Source organism: Alosa sapidissima, chromosome 18 (genome assembly GCF_018492685.1).
Source record: "Alosa sapidissima isolate fAloSap1 chromosome 18, fAloSap1.pri, whole genome shotgun sequence".
Lineage (NCBI taxonomy): Eukaryota > Metazoa > Chordata > Actinopteri > Clupeiformes > Clupeidae > Alosa > Alosa sapidissima.
This window is the reverse complement of record NC_055974.1, coordinates 6,501,485-6,519,420: the sequence shown is the minus strand read 5'-3', so window position 1 is coordinate 6,519,420 and position 17,936 is coordinate 6,501,485. Positions and strand designations below refer to the sequence as shown.

The 17,936-nt window shown below is 40.7% G+C and overlaps 1 protein-coding gene across 3 annotated transcripts; it reads left to right on the top strand.

Moving 5' to 3' along the window:
• The first annotated feature begins 530 nt into the window (after nt 1-530).
• On the top strand, nt 531-17,216 carry atp6v0a2a (ATPase H+ transporting V0 subunit a2a). Of its 3 annotated transcripts, none has more exons than XM_042070270.1 (21): nt 531-770; nt 1,099-1,287; nt 2,400-2,478; nt 3,025-3,122; nt 3,328-3,465; nt 3,926-4,023; nt 4,479-4,605; nt 5,001-5,083; nt 5,376-5,469; nt 5,736-5,948; nt 6,719-6,869; nt 12,408-12,547; nt 12,803-12,960; nt 13,217-13,307; nt 13,629-13,747; nt 14,088-14,298; nt 14,526-14,645; nt 14,776-14,889; nt 15,243-15,360; nt 15,592-15,763; nt 16,401-17,216. In XM_042070270.1, the coding sequence occupies exons 2-21, from the start codon at nt 1,171-1,173 to the stop codon at nt 16,501-16,503; spliced, it is 2,544 nt and encodes an 847-aa protein (XP_041926204.1). In that variant the 5' UTR covers nt 531-770; nt 1,099-1,170; the 3' UTR covers nt 16,504-17,216. The 3 variants fall into 3 exon arrangements, with proteins under 3 accessions (XP_041926204.1, XP_041926203.1, XP_041926202.1); XM_042070269.1 differs by having other exon boundaries at nt 531-818; nt 1,120-1,287; XM_042070268.1 differs by having other exon boundaries at nt 531-818.
• Nucleotides 17,217-17,936: the final 720 nt, after the last annotated feature.

The window sequence follows — 17,936 nt, the reverse complement described above, 5'->3', positions numbered from 1 at the left end:
AGACACGAGGCAGGCCAAGTTACTTCTTTAGAGCCAGGACTTACTGGTACATGCTGGTATTTCTTTATAGAGGTCTTCACTTCTTCAAACAAAGGCAGGGCAGATGGCTTGTCCCTTTTTCAGAAACTGGGAATTGAAAAATAAAGGGTCGATGGTTGCCATATACTGATTAATCCCCTGCTGGAATCGTGCAACACATGGCGTTTTATTTAATCATTGCTTGCCATCAAGGGTATGTACAATGAAAGAAATTGCCCTAAATAATATCCAGTAGCTGAGGCCAGATATTTAACTCTAACATTAGGCCTACAATTTATGCACGGAAATGTATACAGTGTGGAGAACCCAACAATTTCTATGTAATATTATGATTGAGTGGTTATTTTAAATTACAACGCGAGTAACCTACTTGGATTTTGTATGGGGGAATTATATAATTATATAATATGGTGGTCTCATTCCATGACCGATTTGTATGATGAACATCCGCTATTCCTTCGCGTATGGATTCAGGCCATGTCTGGCTCTGTGAAAGGGAGGAACAACGGAATGGCATTTGGCAACCCATGAGCGCCGTCTGTGACACTAGCTGGCAGAGTGAATGGTTTAAAGATATAAGGGGTTGACTTCGGCATTTCGGAATAAGAAACCGCAAGAACTCTGAATTTATTCACTCGTTAAGTAAAATGTAAACGTGCTTGTTATTCGCATGGTCGCGAATCCTCGGAGATTATCGCCTGGACCTCTGAATGGCTAGACATCTATTAAAGGTAGTCCACCACCACAACGGCGTGTCACTTTGCTATCGTGTCAGATAGGTAAGCCGGTGGTAAGCAATACCTAATGTTTCACTGCTACGTGAAATTGAAGCTTTTAAAACGTTTTAGCGAACATTTTACAAAGATCTCGAAAGATGGTCATTCGAATGTGCATCTAAATATAGGCAGCGCCTGATGTAGCCGACACAGCCAGCCTGCATTGTCAGACAAGAATGATATGTTCTTAGCGAACAGATTCTACGGCAAAGCTTATTATGGTCTTGTGGCAAACAAATGTCATTGATTCTTGTTAGTTTCATGCCAAATGTTAATCTTACAGGGTCCTGCTTTGTAAATTCAGAAGGCCGAAGGCGGACTTGGCCAGCAAGGTGGCTGATAAACGGGGGATAAGATGGGGTCGGGATTTCGGAGTGAAGAGATGTGCTTGGCGCAGTTGTTTCTGCAGTCCGGCTCAGCGTACGACTGCATCAGCGAGCTTGGAGAAATGGGTCTGGTTGAATTCCGAGATGTAAGTAGCCGTGTAGAGGCCTAGGCTACACACACTGTTATCTTTTAGCCCATTTCAACACTTGCTATTAATGCTGTAACAGGAGTCATTTTCCTAGGTCCATATATATGCATTACGGATATTGCATGTGTGTGGAACACTAGGCAGTGCCTCATCGGCCATTCTGCTCTCATAATCTGATGAAAATAACGCACAAATGCAAAGTAGCCTAACTGTTCTGTCACTTTCATCTTTGTGATTGTAGTTTGTATTATGGACCTACACTTTGTGTAGGCCTATGTTAGGACACTCAAAGACCTGAAACTGACCTGTCCTATAGTCTATGTATGTCAGTTGAGCTAATGTCCATTGTGGAGTTAATGACATTGAATTGGATCAATTGCTTGTAGGAAAAAACCCAGTTAAATAGACTGTTAAGATGTTAAAAGCCTGTTTATTTTTCATGCTGCCTACAGCAGTAGGCTATATTGACTTGACAGATAGAGGGTGCATTTCGGGTCACAGAGCAACTTACCATTTGTACTACAAGAATTCTGCAGAATTGGGACAAAGTGAAGCGGGCTATTTTTAAAATCTAGCCAGCTACACCATCAGTTACTCTGCATAATTCATAGCCAAGCTTTGCATAAATGGTGGCTTGCCAAGCAACAAACCCATCTACTGTAGTTACACTAACATTTTGCCTCTGTTTTTTCAATATACATTGGAGAGATGTTAAATTCCTAGGTAGGTTTAAAGCTAAGACAAATCCATTTTAGTTGTGGGGAAATGTGAAGGGCCAGACATTTGTTGTGTATGACATGTGTGTTAGTGTCCCGGTTGAGGAGCTGGCCTTAGTGCTGGGTAGTGCTTTCTCACTTCTCTCTCACTTTCATTCTGAGTGAGAGATGAAGCCTTGATTGCCTGGAATTGATGGATAGAAAATGTATTTTCTTCACCCCAACATGACTGTTTTGTCATCTTATATTAGACCAGGCAATGTGGAGGAATAGGCATAATTGTGTGCACCTGAATGCCAGTTAATCATGTGGGATTTGATTCAGCATGTGTTATAAGCCTACACAGCCATTACCATATTGATGAGATAATTGATGAGATTTCCCCTGTTGTAGCTCAACCCCAGTGTCAGCTCCTTCCAACGTCGCTTCGTCAGTGAGATCAAGAGGTGTGAGGAGATGGAGAGGATTCTAGGTAAGGCCATTTCAGTCGTATGTCCCACCACAGAGGAACTCCAGCCATACTATATTCTTTGCTTATGTCTACAGGCATATGCTTATGTCTACTGCATACTACTGCATTTGATATTTGATATATATTTGATAAACCTGATATATATATATATATATATATAACACATAACACATATAAACACACACATATATATATATATATATATATATATATATATATATATGTGTGTGTTATTTATATATATATATATATATATATATATATACATATGTGTGTGTGTGTGTGTGTGTGTAATAAAATGTAACATTGTAGATGTTTAAGATAAATTGTTTTTTGTGTTTTGTGTGGGAGAAACTTCACTGGGTTAACCAAAGGGTCAAAATGTAAACCTGGTTCCTGCGTAGCTTTGTTTCAATGCATGCATAAACATGCATCTGGATAAGTGCATTATTATGCATAAAAATGGGTTAGGTATTTGTTGTTTAGAAGAGCTGTTTGGAGAGAGATTCACATAGTGAGTTTTACTTCCTTGCTCCTTTCACACAGGCTATGTCTTAAGGGAGATCAGGAAAGCAAATATTCCAGTTCCTGAGTGCGACGACAGTCCAGTGGCCCCAGCGCCCAAGCATGTCCTGGAGATCATGGTAGGTGGCTCTTGAGAAATGTTGATCTCAGCTGCCTCCTCGCTGCTTTGTTTACCACTTAGTCCAAACATGGTGTTGGGGTGTAATGCAGTCAGATATTCTGTCACATTCACACTTGTGTAAGCTATGTTAGGGATTTGGTTTAGTTCCATGGAATTCACAGATGCCTAAATATGATGATGTTCTGGTTTAACATTTTTCTTAGGAACAACTGCAGAGGCTGGAAGTAGAACTCAGTGAGGTGACCAAGAACAAGGAGAAGCTGGAGCGGAACCTTCTAGAACTCACCGAGTACACCCACATGCTGCGGATCACGCGCACCTTCGTGCACAGCCGCTCCAGGGTGAGCTTGGTCTCCACCTCCACTGCTCTGTTGTTGTGTGATTATGTAGTGGGTTTTTCTCCTCTAATGATAGGACGAGAGGAACAGAGCTGTCCAGAGTGGAGATGGAGAGTGTGAGTAAACACACAGAGTAAACATGGTGGTGGTGGAGTGGGGGTCAACATTGGGTGTTGTGGTGTGATGGTTAGAGATCTCCACTTCCAAATGGAACACTTGAATATGCATTCAGATACCAGGTTGGGTGATATCCCATAATGCCACCATCGTGCCACCACCCTGAGCAAGCCACTTAACCCCAAGTTGCGCCAAGGGGGACTGTCCCTGTTGTTAGTTCACTGTAGGCCACTCTGAATAAGAGCATCAGCTAGATATTGAAGGATCATAAACAATGAATATTAATAATAATAATAATAAGAAGAATGTGAAATCTGTGGTTCTCCCTTGTGTTTGTGTGGTCCAGCATGAAGCCCTGGGCCCTCAGTATGAGGAGTTTCCTTCCCTCGAGACCGAGTCTGTGACTGGTTGCACCAGCATGCAGAGGCTTGGAGCCAAGCTAGGGTGGGTCATGACTGTGAATGCCTCATTCAGAAAGTTGTCTACTTCTAAGAGTTTAGAATCTGAATATCACATGGTATGTAATGCTTAACTGGGAAATTACACCACAAGACATGAATTAATCAATTTATACTGCCTATCTCTACCATGACACAACAATGTGTTAATCCATGTGTCATTCTATGTGTATGCTTCATATTCACTCTAAGAATAGAAGTGAAGTGTAAAAATAAGCTTTTTTCTATTTTTCTACTTTGAATGGCTATAATATAGACGGACGTCAGAAGGGCGACTGAAAAACGCTTAAAAAACGGCTTTGGTGTAAATTCTCAGTAAAACTAGCCAGACATTCATCACTTTGTATAGTAGAGGATGTTTTTTTCTCTTGATATAGTGTAGACATCTGCACTAACTCACTGCCATGGCCAGCCTGAGAGTTTGCTTTTCTTGTATGGCAGGTTTGTTTCCGGCCTGATCCGGAGGGTGAAGATGGAAGCCTTTGAGCGCATGCTGTGGAGGGTGTGCAAAGGTTACACTATAGTCAGCTACGCCGAGGTGGATGAAAGCCTCGTTGACCTTGACACGGTGCGTTACAGTATTGTGGATCTGGTGATTAATGCCTTATAAAGAAGCTTGCATGTTATTCGCCCATTCAGCATATTAAACATAAATATTTGCATACTATAACAGCCCTCCATGTTGAATAAGTAGAAAGCAAGCCAAAGCTAAGGCTGTGGTATTTACGAGAACAGCCTCATTTGAAAGGCAAAATACTAACCAAAGCAAGATTTACAAAGAAAGTCTGATTAAATATAATAGGAAACAATCAAGTAACTGATGCTGTTATTATTTGAATGTGTATTTTTTGATAGAATTAAATTATTTTATTATTATTTTTATTAACTGTTGTTTGATGGGTTTTCCCCCTCTTTCTACCACCCCTCTCCCCACCTCAATGTTGTGTGTGTGTTTGATTGTAGGGTGAGATCAGTAGAAATGTAGTCTTCCTGATCTCATTTTGGGGTGACCAAATTGGCCAAAAAGTTCAGAAAATATGTGACTGGTGAGTGTCTCAAGCTGGTTCTGGACAGCTAGAAACATTTATTCTTTTTCAAATAAATATTCAGTCATTGATTCTCATTCACTCATGTTCATGTGCACATGTAATTTCTCATTTATACATTTGTTATTCATTATTTCATCTGTGATGCATATTCAATAGGTTTGAAAAAGAAATATGTTCATCATGATGCCTCTGTCTGAATCTCTGCAGCTGTCTGCAGCTTCCCTTTGTCTAGACAATACTGTTGTAATAAAATGAATGTAGTCTCAGGTGTCCTCTTTTGGTTGCCTAGTTACCACTGTCACATCTACCCCCACCCGGAGACTGATGAGGAGCGGGCGGACGTGATGGACAGCCTGAAGACACGCATTCAGGACCTGAATAATGTAAGGATGACCCTCTGCTTGTGCTGCCTGTGCCTGTTTAATCGGTCATGTTGTATTCTTTTAGTGTAATAAACAAATGTAACAAAAAATGTAAATAAACAAAACATCTGTGATGTATATTATGATGTGCCTTATATATTATTAGACTTGCAAATTAGTTTTCAGACCTGCTACTTTTCAATGCAAATAATCGGAGGCTTGGTCAGTTCTGAAATGGCATCTCTCTGACTCTGTTTCTGTCTCTCTCTCTCGCTCTGCCCACCCAGGTGTTGCACCGCACCGAGGACTACCTGAAGCAGGTGCTGCAAAAGGCCTCGGAGTCAGCCTTCTCATGGGTGGTGCAGGTGAAGAAGATGAAGGCCATCTACCACATCCTCAACCTCTGCAGCTTTGACGTCACTAACAAGTGTCTCATCGCAGAGGTCTGGTGCCCGGTCAGCGACCTGGCCCAGCTACGCAGGGCACTGGAGGAAGGCTCGGTGAGGGACTCCCACGCCCATCCACTCTGTCATTCAACCACTTTGCCATTCAAACACACATTTGGTATATTCTTAATTGTGATTTCTATGTTGAACTTTCAGTATTTATATATACTCAACATATTAAACATTTAGTGCTCACATGATAGACATATTTTTTATATGTGTATCCATTTGTTTTTCAGTTAGTAATTAGTTGTTTTTTACATAGTAATATTAAAACATAAAAACAAAGGAATTAGACACAGACCCCCAACCAAGATCTTGTATGCAATGCAATAATTATGTTGTTCTGTTTTTCTTTGTTTCTAATATGCTTATATATTAATAAGGGACACCAGGCAACATTTTCGTGTTAATTAATCATCTTCGTAAGTCGGTATATGGTTAAATGACTCATTACGGGGCTCTCTCGCCCGCCCCTACTGCCTGTAGGAAGAATATCCCACTTGCAAGTTCGGTGTATCCTACCCGCCGACCGAAGCAGGATCAGTTTACAGCACAGAGGCAGGCTAACAAAACGCTAGAGATTGTTGCAAACGTGTGTATAATGGCAAAGCCGGCGAAGAAGCAGTGAAAACCCTTAACGGAAGACGCAAAGAAAAGGAAAAGAGCTTCAGACCGAGCGTGGGGAGTTTTGTAGAAAAAAAGCATCAGGCTTGCCTGTTGTCCCTTTAAATTCCATACAGCTTTTTGCTCAGAGACCTTGTCAGGGTAACATGGAACCTTCATTGCTCATCTCTTGGATGTTTGTGCCTTTCACTTTTTAGAGAAAAGGCGACGCTCCTGTTCCCTCGTTTGTCAATCGCATCCCAAGCAATGATACCCCCCCAACCCTCCTCAGAAGTAACAAGTTCACCTCTGGCTTCCAGAGCATCGTGGAGGCTTATGGAGTCGGAGACTACAGAGAAGCGAGTCCAGGTGAGCCTACTGGTACTAGATGGAAGGGAGAAGGGAAGCAACTTGAGGCTGCTTAAAGGAACACGCCACCCATAATCAGTAGTAATATATGTTCTTACTTTAACTTTCACGAGTTGAGTCATACCTCTCCCGCATCGGTATGTGCACTCAAACGCTCTGGCGCGCAGCGCGAATGTGTTAGCATGTTGCTATGCTAGCGGGCTCTGCCGTAGCCGTAGAGGGAGTAAGATGGCATTAATCAAACACATCCACGTTTTCCCTACTTAAATACAGTTGCACAAGTAGTTGATAAAAATGTGTAAGGTCACACAACACGAAACGTGACGATTTTCCAAGCGAATAAACAGGAGAACTACAATGTGTGGCGCAATAGCACTTGGAGTACTTCGACCTAGGTAGTAATAATAATTAACACCTAATTGTAGATCCTATCCACCACAGAGTTTAGAATCCATGCTTGATCGACCACTCAGCCTCCCCCTCCACTCTGAGCGAGAGAGAGGCACACACACTAGAGATGCGCTGATGGGCTATTATTATGACCGCCGCGCAGCGAAGCGGCGGTCATATAGGTTTAGTCAGATTTTTATTTATTTATTTATTTTTATTTTTCGCATGCCCAAATTTCCGTCAATGATTCCCGGGACACTAAAAGACCGGGGTACACGAAACTTGGTGGGCATGTAACCCCACATGGATAGCATGGAACCATCGTTTTTCGTTTTGATCTGTAGCCCCCCCCGCTGGACTGGACCCCCCGAAAGGAGGGTAGGGCAGACACAGTTTTCTGTGAATATCTCGAATACCGTAGGGTTTAGGAGGACCAATTTTTTCCGTATGTTTGCCTCCAGGGGTCATGTTAACCCATTCCATGTGCACACATGTGCATAAACAGATACACACGCATACACATACATTTACAGTAATCATACGTATGACACATACTCACACAGTAGACATATGTATGCATGCATGCACATGCACAAACACACATACGCAGGCAAACACACAAGCACGCACATACACACACACACACACCCACACACATACACATAAACTTGTACACGCACACATGCACACAATTCAAGAATTTTTCCCGTCATCTACTTCCTGAATTTTTGGTCATTGATACCCGGGACACCGAACCACCGGGGTACATGAAATTGGGTGGGTATGTAGCCCCACTAGACTTTTACGCAAAAATTTCATTTCGTCCCCACCCCCCCGGTAAAAAATGAAAATGCAATATTATTCTGCTTTAATCGCCCCTATCTTCAGTTAAGATGTTCAGAACTGCACCAAATTTTATGTGTATGATTGACCTGGCATTCTCTGGGGGTATGCCAAGTTTCGTAGAATTTCATCCATGGGGGGGTCTAAAAAAATTAGGTTATGTGTACATTTAGTGACTGTACACTCATTGGCCTGTAAATGGCGGTGCACACATATACACATGCACACACACAGGCACCCACATACTATCGGTATTAGAACGGCCGATACATAATTACAAATTCAGTAGGATTAAAAGAAAGCCAAAATAAATATTCATCATCATCATCATGGCTGCATTTTCAGTATTGGCGATAAGTAGTCGTTTGTCCACTAGATGGCGCATCGTTGCAGTGAGACGTAATTTTGTTAGAAGTTAAAAGTGGGTTGGAAAAACAATGGACGCTTCCTACAAGGACTGTAATTTACCGCAGCGAACATCTAATAAGGATAGGACGATGTTCACATGAAGTATAATTCCCATTTCTTCTTGAAGCCGAAATAAATCTGAGGATGTTTATCGGACATGCTTGGTTTTTACTGCAGGTACGTTAATCTTGTAATATCAATAAGGACCTAGGTAATGTTACCGTTAGCGTTGGTTGAGTGATGGAGGCCCATTTGATTGATTGCATTTGTAGAAAACTATAAATGCGGTTATACCAAGCAAATTGATAGCAGCACTGTTTGTATCTTTCGACTGTCATTTATTGCACGTGCTACAAAATCATTCTGTGCAATGGAAGATTTACCAAAGTTACACCGGTCTGATACAGTTTTGCCTATACATGCGTGAGACTGAGACGCCTGTTTATTTTGTTTTAAGTGCGTGCAGGGTGTGAGAGGGGAATCGATGTGCTTTGATTCCAGCTTGGCAGTGAAGTATCCAAACAATGACACCTTCATTTCATTATGGCTGCTTTAGCAACACACCTTAAGCTACTGTGTAGTGGGTCCCATTTAGAAGTGGCTACTTCATTCGCACTTTCCTTGACTCATGGAGCTGCGTGAATGTTATTACAACATTCGCCACGATATGGCAGTTTAAGTCCGCTTGATACTGTAAGGCGTAAGCCATTGGTTTCCAAAGGAGATTTTATTTGTGTCGCCAGCATAGCCTATTGACAATTTATGTTGTAAATAGGCCTACCTTATAATCAATCCTACCTGTAGCTTAGGGAAGCTAACAGCTTTCTATTAGGATCTAGTTTGTTAGTTACCGTTTTGTCATAACTCCCTGATGCATTTTTGCATTTAGAATAGCCAGAGCGTGTATATCTCAATCGGAAAATGTAACAATATCGGGTGCCTATGGACTAGGCTGGGTGAACCCAGCCTGATCTGCCCGCTATTTATTTTTTGATTTCTTAAAAGATTGAGCTTGGTCTGATGAAAGCCAGACTAGCCATGGACCTCAGTTACACAATGCAAGGGAACATGAATCAGCCTATATTTGCACAAACAATAACGGACAATAGCTCTTCAACTTTGGCCCGTTAAAATGTGTATGAACAGTCTAGCGACGCATTTCATCAAGGCCCATTTGGACATGTCAGTTATTTGCACCACTGGTTAGATGTAAAACAGCATTTCGTTTCAGACTACTGTTACTTAATTTGTGCATTAACAATAACGTTTCAGACTACTGTTACTTAATTTGTGCATTGACAATAAAGTATTACATGAACTAAAGATGACTAAAATCTTATGTAGAAGAAGAAACATCCATCCATCCAAAAATGACCTTTGTTTTTGATAGCTGTTGAAAACGGCATGGAACTGACAGAGATGTTTTTGTTTATAAATACATAATAAATAAATAAATAAATAACATTATGCTGATACCTTTTGCTTTTCCCAAATACAATGTAGCCTACAGGTGTAAGTGACCTTTCATCAATCCAGTTGCAATGGATGAACTGTGATGAACTGCCCTACTTGTGATTGTTTAGAGATTTTAAAGGTTTTATAACAATGCTACATCTTCTTTGGCTATTCTACAATCTATTCACCTTTTCAGCACCAGTAGGCTACTTTCTGTGCAGCCGCACACACACACTCAGGCATGCCAAACAAGCATACACAAAAGTTTCAAGAGTGGGGGATGGAGTAAAATATGGAGACAAATTGAAGTGTGATTTATTTTCACGGAACGGATGTCCAGGACTGAGCGGCGGTCATATTTTGTACCGCTATGCGGTACATCTAGTTTCAACCATAACTGCATAGCAAAACTTGTCATCCATCAGCACCAAAGTTTTTTGACCAATTTTCAAAACCACACCCGCCCGCCATCCGCTGGTTGTTTTAATGTATATGGGATGCGGCGCTGCTGACGTGAGGCTAGAAAGCTCTTGCCTGTTCTTTCTAGAAAGACTGATCCAATGCAGCAATTAAAAGGATAAAGTCCTATTGGCTATTTTGTAGCCTATCCCCAGAATATCAGCAGCAAACTCAGTCTCTGTCTCGCAAAACAGTCTCCAAATAAAACGCACATCGGCCTGTTGCCTATTCTGTGTGCCAATGTAAGATGGCATTAATGCGGATGGCGGGCGGGTGCGGTTTTGAAAATTGTTCAAAAAACTTTGCTGATGGATGAAGTTTTGCTATGCAGTTATGGTTGAAATAATATAATAATATTGAAATAATAATACTCCCACTGGAATTTGCTATTTGCTGCTAGTGCTTACCGTGTATGTATACTGTTGTTGACCATCTGTCTGGTTTATGTCCCTTTCATTTCAGCATGGAATAATACAAAAGACCATCGGACTTTGTTATTGTTTAACAGAATGGTTTGGTGGCAGTAACCAGAATGTATGCCTTCACTGCGGCACAGAGATGTGTGGCTTTGTAATTTGTAATCAGTCCAGTTCCATGAAGTCATATCTCCCTTTGGTTAAATTCTCTTTTCATGGTGACCCAGTTCTGATGTGTTGAACTGCATCAGCACAGCTTATGAAGACAGTGGCACAAAAGATCTGTTCCCTCGACAGCCCCTGCTAGCCTAATAATCATTTTCCTCTCTCTTTCTCTCTCTCGGTCTGAAGTCTCCCCGTTTTCATTGAGTCTCATGGCTATTGTTTTTCACTGAGTCAACTGAAAGACGTGACCCATTTAAGTAGCATATTCACAAGAGAGGAAGTCTCAAAGGCAGTTTATTTTACCAAGGTTGTAGCACAATGGACAAATCAGCTAGCATGCTGGAACTGGCTCACAGGGGAGACACTTGATTTTAATGTAAACACTACCTATAAAACCACGTATGTCTATATATCTAACTATGTTCTATGGCCTACTGCACAAGAGGCTTTTAAAAATAGGATATATTTAAATATAAAAATAAAAATCTTATATCTGGTTCCTTGCAATACTGTTGTTGAACTCGTACTGCATGCAATCCAGGATAGGAGAGCATGCATGACACCATAAAGGGGATGTCTCGAAACACACACATACACACACACACACACACACACACACACATCCCCTGGGTGTTCCTGTCTACAGCAGAGATCAAACAAGGATCTGAAGACCCACTCTAGTTTCACTGAGATGCTGTGTCTGGCTCTCAGGCTGATGCACCAAAATGCAACTGAATCCTTTATGTACATAGTTTGTCTGTTAGTCTGTTAATTACGTAAGGGATAATGTATAGAACCCCGGTCATTATTGGAAAAATGAGTCCCGACAGGGCGAACCGGACCCCAATGCGCCAGCGGAGGGGTCTTGCTTTGCCCTGAAGGGACTTATTGTCCCAATAATGACCGGCGTTCTATACTGTTACCGTTTGTTACCGCTTCGTTGTGGCTTTTACTGAGAAACAAATAGTTTGCAACACAAGCTGAACTTGAATCAAACTTTCTTTAGAACACAGCTGATCAACCGTCTGCCTTCACTTTTGAATAAAAATCCGTTGCCATTGACAGCGGTCATTATTTGGAGGTGCTTAGACGAAAGTAATGACCGGTAGAACTTTGGGAAATCCCATTCAAGTCAATGGAGCGTTCTACTTGCATTGTGAAGAGCCGTATAATAATTGTATATTGTGGTTTAAATAACATTTTCTGGATAATGTATATTATTTGCATTCTATTTTGCAAACTGTCAATATTGTATACATTTGTATATAATATTCTTATGTTGTATTGTATATTGTTTATACATTGTCTATACTGAGTGACATCATGAGAATCCTTCTGTGTACTCACATGGGCAAATAAATTGTGCGATTCTGATTTTAATGTCGCTATGTTTTTCTCACAGCTCCCTACACCATCATCACTTTCCCCTTCCTCTTTGCCGTCATGTTCGGAGACCTGGGCCACGGGGTGATCATGGCGCTCTGCGGTCTGTGGATGGTGCTGGGGGAGAAGAGCCACAAGCGAAGGCGCTCAGGGAATGAGGTACAGTAAGCAGCTTATCCTGCTCTGTTTGGTCTCTTTCAGAAGTTATGGATTTTGAATTGGGTTTGTTTGACTTATCTCTATCGCTCTTAAACATTTTTTTTAAAATGAGTTCACATACTGTTGCTTCTTGATTTGGGCATGCATTTGGAAAATGTGAAAAATAAATAAAACATATTGCTCTATTTTTGGTGGTATTTGTCTGACAACTGAAGATCTCTGAGCTGATATTTTTGGTATGTTTTCTTTGCTTAGATTTGGAATACTTTTTTTGATGGGCGCTATATAATTTTGATGATGGGCCTCTTTTCGATCTACACGGGCCTCATCTACAACGACTGCTTCTCCAAGTCCCTCAACATCTTCGGCTCAGGCTGGAGTGTTAGAGCCATGTTCACAGAGCAACAGTGGATGTGAGCATAAGACCACACACACACACACACACACACAAACATACAGCAAAGATATCTGCCAAATATAGACAGATATTCAGTTATGTTATGTATAGACAAGACACGATAACAAATGAATATGTAGATACAAGACAAAACAATGTGCATGTAAATGTGTGATTATTGATACTGAGCATTTTGGGGATTTAAACAGCTGCATGTTGGTGGCTACAAGACGTCTAATGCACCCTTTGTCTGTTTCTCTCTTCTTTTAAAGGAATGAAACTTTGAGAACAAATGCTTTACTTACTCTTGATCCAAATATCTCTGGAGTTTTCAGTGGACCCTATCCATTTGGAATTGATCCGGTAAGTATATAAAAACATGAACAAATCCATTTTGTTTCTAAAAAATGTACTACCATAGTTATTAATAATGTGCTAATAATTATTATTTTAACATCTTCATTCATAACATATTACTGTTTCTAGAATGTGGCCTCATTGTTAAAATGCATTGCATAGACATCTTAATTGGGCTTATACTACACAAAAATATTAACACAACACATACGTTTTAGCTCAAATTTTTCATGAGTTGAAGTCAAAAATTTGATGATTACAAAATACTAAATTAGACTAAATTAGACTAATAACACTAATTGTGTTTGTGCTTCTGTTGGTTCATAGATTTGGAATCTAGCTGTGAATCGTCTGTCCTTCCTGAACTCCTATAAGATGAAGATGTCCGTCATATTGGGTGTCATTCACATGACCTTTGGGGTGGTGTTAAGTGTCATTAATTATGTGTGAGTCTTATAATATCTTAAATAAACCATTACAAATGTGTCAAACACATTCATTTCTGTTCTTAATATCATGTGTTTAAAAAGCAACATGACATATTTTCATTGCCTATGAGCAACCTATTAATTGGAGGTTATGTAGATATTTTAAACACTTTGCATTTAAAAATATTAGAAGAATCTTCAAGAAACTACTGTAATTGTCTTCAGAATAGAAGACAATAGTAGAATTACCACTATGAGTCTTTATGTGGTCTCCATTGTCTCCACTATGAGTCTTTATGTGGTCTCCATGAGTCTTTATGTGGTCTCTCTTTTTTCCCTGTACCATGTTTCTGTACAGGAACTTCCGGCAGAAGTATAAAGTCTACCTGCTCTTCCTACCTGAGCTGCTCTTCCTGCTTTGTCTCTTTGGCTACCTGGTGGTCATGATCTTCTATAAGTGGCTGGCTTACTCCGCACGGGACTCACGCTCTGCCCCTAGCATCCTAATCCACTTCATTAACATGTTTCTAATGCAAGGCGGGGACACCACACCCCTTTACCCAGGACAGGTCAGTGAAGTGGTCACTATTATGGAGACAAAAAATATTCCTGCTGAAATTCTACTTTCTGTGTGTGTGTGTGTTGGTACAGCTATCTTAACTGTGAAGGAGAATGGGTGATATGTCCAGCATAACAAATAAAAATACAAATACATTAACATGTGGAAAATATTCAAAACACATAATGAACAGTTATACTTTGGTGGATTATCCATTAACGTTATGTTTTTTTGCAGATGGGGCTTCAGATCTTTCTGGTAATAGTGGCTCTGTTTTCAGTACCAGTGATGTTGCTAGGGAAACCACTTTACCTTTACTGGCTTCATCACGGAGGCAAGAGCCTTGGAGCACACAGGGTACGTGTCATTCAGAGACCTGCAACATACATAACATGAGCCATTTTTACCGTTTTCTGCTACAATTATGTTTGTGGCCCAGAGTATATGTGTGATGTGTGTGTGATGTGTGTGTGTGTGTGACATTCAGGGTTATGAGAGGGTCCGGCGTGTGAGTGAGGAGGACCTGTCTCCATCCATGCTTCATGATGAGGAGGAGGGCCTCAGTGACCACATGTCTGGTAGAGATGGAGGATCCAAGCAGGTAACAATCACTGCAACGTCTCATTCCAAACTACTGGCGTTGGGCAAACCATGTTATGGCATTAAAATGATATGCAGTGTTATTTCAATGTGCACTAAAAATAGCAAATACTAAATGATGAGTTTACTCACTTTCACAGCACCTGTCCATGCTTGAAAAGAATAGAGAAGATTAGTGTTTGGTCAGCCTAGTAATGAAAGCAGTATACAGAATGTTTCAGAAATATACTGGTTGGCTATTGTATTGTGCTAGTTGTGTTGGTTAACATAATCTTCCATTAACAAAAATGATGAATGGCACAGAGAATATATTATTTTTAATGTTCATCTGTGTTATTTTGTTCTGTGTGGCAGTTTGACTTTGGGGATGTGTTCATGAACCAGGCTATCCACACCATTGAGTACTGCCTGGGTTGCATCTCCAACACAGCGTCCTACCTGCGCCTGTGGGCCCTCAGCCTGGCCCATGCCCGTGAGTTGAATTCATCCGAGTCACACACATCCACTTATTTCAATTACGCAATGCCAGAGTGCTATTGACATTGGGCTGTCTGTCTCAAAGCGTTTCGTAGAAGCTGAGGCTAAAACCGATAGCACAAGTGCCAGAGGAGCTATCCTTGTAGCAGAAGCGGTGTGTTCATTTGCTTTCATCATTCCTGTGTGTCTGTGTGTGTGTGTGTGTGTCTCTGTATGCGTGTTTCAGAGCTGTCGGAGGTCCTGTGGCAGATGGTGATGCGTGTGGGCTTCAGGGTGACTACCAGACTCGGCCTGCTGTTTCTCGTGCCAGCGTTCACAGTGTTCTCTGTGCTTACTGTCTCCATCCTGTTGATCATGGAGGGACTCTCGGCTTTCCTTCATGCTTTGCGACTGCACTGGTGAGTTATGTTCACACTACTATACTGTCTGACACCATTACATTAAACTCTTAACTGAATCTTTTCAGAAGTACAGCAAACATATCTTTCTTGTAAAGGAAGGTTTTAAATACATGTCTGTGTTGCTTAATAATGACACAATGCTATTGGTTGTAAGTAGTAACAGTCCTCCTTTGTCTGTCATCGTATAAAGCCTACCACATGCTCAAATAAGCGCTTATGATTGGGTCCTGTGTTTTTGGCTTGAATGGGAATGTGACCTTATGGATGCGCTCTCAGATTTATCTGGCTTCCCAGGGCTAGTACTGTACTCTTCTAGCCTGGTAAACCAAATTCATTCACAAAGTGAATAGAGTCTGGTCACTGACAATTGGAAACCTTTCCAACACTCACTTTCCTTGAAGCCTTGAAGTTGACGGTCACAGTGCTGCCATGAAGTCGACAGTAGGGGCTTAAAACACCATCAAGTGAACTATGGTGTTCCATACTAGTATCTCCCTGGAAGGAGATCTAGGTGGGCATGACCAGGCTAGTACTGTACCACTATATGTATGCAAATATGGTGTCTCCTCTCTGTAGATTGCATGCTAATGGTAATGCTAATGTTTGCTCATTATCTTTCTTATTCTCTTTTCAGGGTTGAGTTTCAGAACAAGTTCTACAGTGGCCAAGGACTCAAGTTTGCTCCATTTGACTTTTCTCTGCTACCTTCTATCTTTGAACAAGATGGACTGCTGTGAGATGGAGACTTTGTAAATTAACTGTGACCAGGAGTGTATGGTTTAAGGATGTTGATTTCTCACCGAGCTGCAAGTTTTTACCATCAAGACATTATTTTATACTTAAGACCACCGGCTGCACCAAGGCCTTCAACAGAAGCATTCATATCAAGCTTATTTGGAAACTGATAATCTCCAGTAGTTCAGATAAACAAATGCTGTTCCAGATGTCAACAGTTTCGGTGTCAGTTGCCACACAATACATGGCATACTCTTCAGAGAATTTTAGATTGCTAATATATTTTCGCTTTTAAACAAATATTTAGATTATTTCCCAAATAGATCCTATAAGGGGAGACAATAATGGAGTAACTGGGTGCGGCTACTGTATTTATTCAATGTGGTCATATCAAACTTTAAAGCAAGTGCCATATAGGCTTACCTGTTATTTAATGGGCAGGCTTCAGTGCTGCGTTGAATGTGATTGTACTTCGGAATAAGATGTGTCTTTTAGATTGCCGTGTATTCACTGTACACCTCAAAAAGAAGCAAACAAAAAACACATGGTATTTTGCAGTTTGTACAAAGGAGATGACAGTGTTACGGAAACTTAATTGGGTAAATCAAACACTGTAGCAACATGTGGATATTGAGGGATTTTCCTTTTGTATGGTATAACCAGACGCTGATGGTAATTGTGATAATAAAAATCTGCTGGAATTTGTTGAGGCCATGGCATTAACAGATTTGCACTCAGTTTGACACATTACTTTTTACATCTCACTTGTTAGATGGGGGCTAGGCTTTGCTATTTAAGACATATTCCTAGTTTGAATAAGCCTGTGGTGCTGTGAATTTCAAATTAGTTTTTAACTGCCATCATAATTTATGTGTTTACTATGAGCTATACCGATTTGAACAGCAACGATTAGCAAATTGAGTAGACTGACACCATTACCGTTAGTCTTCAATAATCCCATTTACCTACCAAAAGTAGGCCACTACCAAAGTCCTTTAATTAGGCCCAATAGCAATGTTCACGCTCACTGACTAAGTGCATTCTGCTAAACTCATGAGGCCTTAGGACTGTCCCAGTGTCAAATTGTAAAATGCAGGAGGGCTTACTTGCAGACTTAATTAAGGGCAATCTCCAGCAATTAATATATGACCACCTGTCTAATATTGTGTAGGTCCCTCTTTTGTCTCCTAAACAGCCCTGACCTGTCAAGGCATGGACTCCACTAGAATATAATAACAATAAGCTTTATTTGTATAGCACCTTTCATACACAGAATGCAGCTCAAAGTGCTTTACATTTGAAGCATGTAACACAATAATAGTCAGGCAGTCATTATCAATCACATTCACTTTTCTTCATTGCTGTGGCCGTTTATGATCCAATCAGCAACATATCAGAAATATAGAAAAAACAACATGTCATAAGACTGGCAGCC